This window comes from Myotis brandtii, unplaced genomic scaffold, assembly GCF_000412655.1.
Source record: "Myotis brandtii unplaced genomic scaffold, ASM41265v1 scaffold434, whole genome shotgun sequence".
Lineage (NCBI taxonomy): Eukaryota > Metazoa > Chordata > Mammalia > Chiroptera > Vespertilionidae > Myotis > Myotis brandtii.
In genome coordinates, this window is record NW_005366599.1 from 856560 (window position 1) to 860124 (window position 3565).

General features: G+C 64.8%; 1 protein-coding gene across 1 annotated transcript in view; it reads right to left on the bottom strand.

Annotated features, from left to right (window-relative positions):
* CEP104 (centrosomal protein 104kDa) overlaps positions 1–3565 on the bottom strand; it is a 36441-nt gene continuing 32876 nt past the window's right edge. Inside the window, exons 18-24 of the mRNA XM_014546190.1 lie at positions 3426–3462; positions 3149–3215; positions 2543–2651; positions 2149–2287; positions 1950–2017; positions 890–980; positions 1–208 (exon numbers count right to left, since the gene is read on the bottom strand). Coding sequence (XP_014401676.1) covers positions 93–208; positions 890–980; positions 1950–2017; positions 2149–2287; positions 2543–2651; positions 3149–3215; positions 3426–3462 — 627 coding nt within the window. The 3' untranslated portion in view covers positions 1–92. The remainder of the gene's footprint in view (positions 209–889; positions 981–1949; positions 2018–2148; positions 2288–2542; positions 2652–3148; positions 3216–3425; positions 3463–3565) is intronic.

Consider the following 3565-nt stretch of genomic DNA (forward strand, 5'->3'; position numbering starts at 1 on the left):
ATGGCCGCCGGCCGCAGATGGCTGTTAGGAGACGTGTGCACGATCGGGAACTGGCTCGGCCCGCTCGCACCAAGGGGCCTGGTCCCGTCGGGTCATCGCTTCCTGTAGGTCCTGCCAGAGCACCTGCTCAGGCCCCCCTTGGGGGTGGGGATCTTGCTTCCAGCCTTCAGCCCCGAGGTCCCTGGCTTGGCCGTGTCTGGGCCTTTGCCTGCGGTGGACAAGGAACATAAAGCACAGGCACCGTGTCAGGAGGAAAGTGACGCACGAGGGGAACGCACAGCACCTGACGCTATGGAGGCGGCGTCAGCAGACACGGGGAGGACAGCAGGAGGGCTGGGACCGGGGCACTTGTCCACAGGAGCTGGCCTGACCGTGGGGGGTCAGCAGAGGACAGCGGTCACCTGGTGGTGACCTCAGGTGGCTGCTGCAGACGCACCGAGATGGCAGGAGAGGAAGGACCCTGAGCTCAGAGGAAACGGCGCCCGCGGGTCAGAGGAGAGACCGAGCCATTTGCCTGCTTTTGGCCTCAACGGTTCAGCTCCAGAAACAGAATGAGCAGCCATGTGACTGGGGTTTCCTCCCTGGAGTGACCTTGGCCCCCTCCCGCACCGCCCCCGCGTCCTGGTTTACAGGACGGTATGGGACCAGGGTGTGCAGCCCAGCACAGCGCCTGGCACAGACGCGCACATGCCGCTTACACCCATCCTCTCGCTCAGGGCCTCGCCTCTCTCTCACCCTGACGTAGGGGTGCACCCGGGCCTCCCGGCCAGAACAGTTTTCTAATGAAAAGCATTGCAGGTCTGACCAAGCCCCTGCTTAAGGAAGTGGCGCCTGGCGGGAAGCCGTCTGGCTGAGTGGCTGTGGAGGACGCGACCCAGCCCATCCTCACCCTGCAGTGGAGCTGGAGCCTTGAACAGCAGGCACGTCCTGCGCAGGTTCATCGTGCAGCCCACGGGGCCCATCAGGTGGACTTTCCATGCCTGAAACGAGAGGCTGCGGGTGTAACCAGGAGGCGGGGCCTCCGCTGCTGTCCCAGCCCACGTGCCTGTCATTAAAGACACAGCCAGAGGCGGCTCTCGGAGTTGGTGTCTGTGGCCTCAGGGTGCTGTGGTTGGCCCCTCAGGGCTCAGCTGATTGTAAGATGCAGCCCACCTCCCACGGCCCTCCCCAGGCAGTGCACAGTGAGACCTGGGAGGGTGTGCGGACGGGGAACAGTTCAGGGAGGGCACGGTGGGGCCAGGGGGCCGGGAGCTGAGAGCATGAACACAGCGCAGCCCCTGGCTGACAGCCGGCAGGAAAGGGGATCCGTCCTCCGATGACCAAGCAAGCAGCCCTGCCCGCCCTGGAGGGAGCTCGAAGAGGATCTTCCCTGTGGAGCCCTCTGGTGGGAACACGGCCCCCAGTGCCCCGCCACCACCTGTGGGGCCCCAAGAGAGGGCCGGCGGGTCCTGTGCCGGCTCCTGAGCCACAGAGACTGCGAGGTGCTAAGGGCCTGGAAGCCGAGCAGTGAGGTCACGGGTGCAGCACGGACGGGCGTGGAGAAAGCCACGGCCTCGGAGCGTGTGCCGTGAGAGGCGTCAGCTCACAGCCATGGGACGAGAGTCTAGGAGCACGGAGGCTGTAGCCATGTCTGCAGGGCTCGGGGGCGAGGAGGGAAGGCCTGAGCCCACTCCACCTGTGCAGTGTGGCTCACGCGGGGGAGGGAGGAGCGCCTGGCGTCGGACAGGAAGTAGACGCTCCAAACCCGACCAGCTGGCTCACTTTCATGAATCAAAGGGACCAGAATGTGAGCGAGGGTGGCCACGCCTCCAGGGAGGGCCCACATGTAGGGCACAGACGGGAACGGGCTCCCTCGGCGCGTCTGTGCCCGGGCTGAGCCTCCTCACAGTGGAGGGACACGGACAGCACTAAACTGCTCAGCCCCCTGCGCTGGCCCCGGCGAGCCTCACCTCCTCTCCAGGGGCGAAGTTCTCGTGGCACAGAGGGCACCGGTTGGCCAGCTTCTCTGGTTTGGCAGCTGAAATGGTGTCAGTGAGACAAGACTCAGTTGCCCTGTGGGTGGCGGGTGAGGCAGGGAACCAGGGGGTGCCCGTGGACCTGTTGCTGGGCCTCCCTGGTGGCTGGGGCCCGGGCCCCGAGGGCACTCACGGTGGCAGTCCTTGGACGCGACGTGCCTGGGCAGCTCCTCCTTGGGGACAGCCTCGCTGCAGCGGCAGCACCTCCCGAACCCGTCCCTCTTGTCGCACTCCGTCAGCAGGTGGTCCGTCAGGCTGGCGATCTCCACCACCTGCAGCCGACATGCAGGTCCTGCCCCGGCCCTGGCACCCCCCGCACTCACGCCCGTGCATGGCCCTCAGAGTGCCCAGCGCCGAGGTGAAGGTCGGCACGTACTGTTACCTCTGGGACCCACCCGCCGAGCTCGTCACTTAGCTCCTCGGCTAAAGACCCACGTCCCGCTCAGCCCCAGTCTTAAGGGCACTGCCACGCGCCTTGGCACCCAGGCGGCCGCTCAGGGCGGAGGGAGCGCGGTCACGCGCCTGACCTGTCTGCAGTAGCCGCAGCGGGTCAGCATGAGGCAGTGCTTCCAGTAGTGCAGGTCCAGGCCCTCCTCCGTGAAGGCCGAGCTCCGCTCCCCGCAGAAGATGCACAGGCTGCAATGGGAGGCGGGCGTGAGGCTCGGTCGGCCTTGGTGGCTGTCGGCCTCGCTGGCTGTCGGCCCTGGGTGGCTGTCTGTGCCTCCGGCCGCGGCGGGCCTCCAGCGAGGGGTGGGGCACTGGGGGCTCCTCTGTTAAACTGCCCTGAAGGGGCTCCACGGAGTTGGGGTGTCAGCTTCCCCAGGACCCCTTCCAGCGGGAAGGATCCTGAGTCACAGCAGAGGCAGAGACGTGCTTGGCTCTGCAGACCTGCTGCACCGCGGGAGCCTCTGCGGCTCTGACACTGTGAGCCGGGACCAGCACTTGGACCAACGGGCCGTCTGCTGGGTGCAGGGGCAGCCGCCTGCCTGGCTGGCTCAGAGTCCAGGCTGACGGTGGGGGGCAGGTCCCAGCTTTAAGGGACTGAGAGGAGCGGCTGGTCTACAGAACCCGAGGCAGCGTGTACACGGTGAGTCCCCCGTCACTCCCCACGGGGCGAGGGCAGCTGTACGCACTTGTCCAGGCCCGGATTCTCGGAGGCTTCGGGGGGACTGCAAGGGGCCGCGCTCCGTCCGTCAGGGTCTGAGAATTTAAAGAGGAAGAAATTTAACTCACTTTTTGTGGAAACTATTTTCAAAGTTTTAGCAGCCAGTTTTTTAAAGTTGGTGACGTTTGATGTGAAATGTATTTAAAAACACCAGTTAATAGGGGATCTTCACAACCCGCCCGTGTGTGAGCGCCGCCTGCGGTGAGCAGAGGTTCCCCACGGCTTCAGGCCGCGCACTCACCTACCTGGACTCTTCGCCTTGGCAGCCTCGCTTCCTTTTTCCTAAAACAGAAGCAGAGGTCAGGCCAATGCTCAGAGCGAGTCTATGCAGATGTGTCTCGATCCTGAAACTGTTCCTAAGTTTTGCTCTTGTTCCTGCCAACAT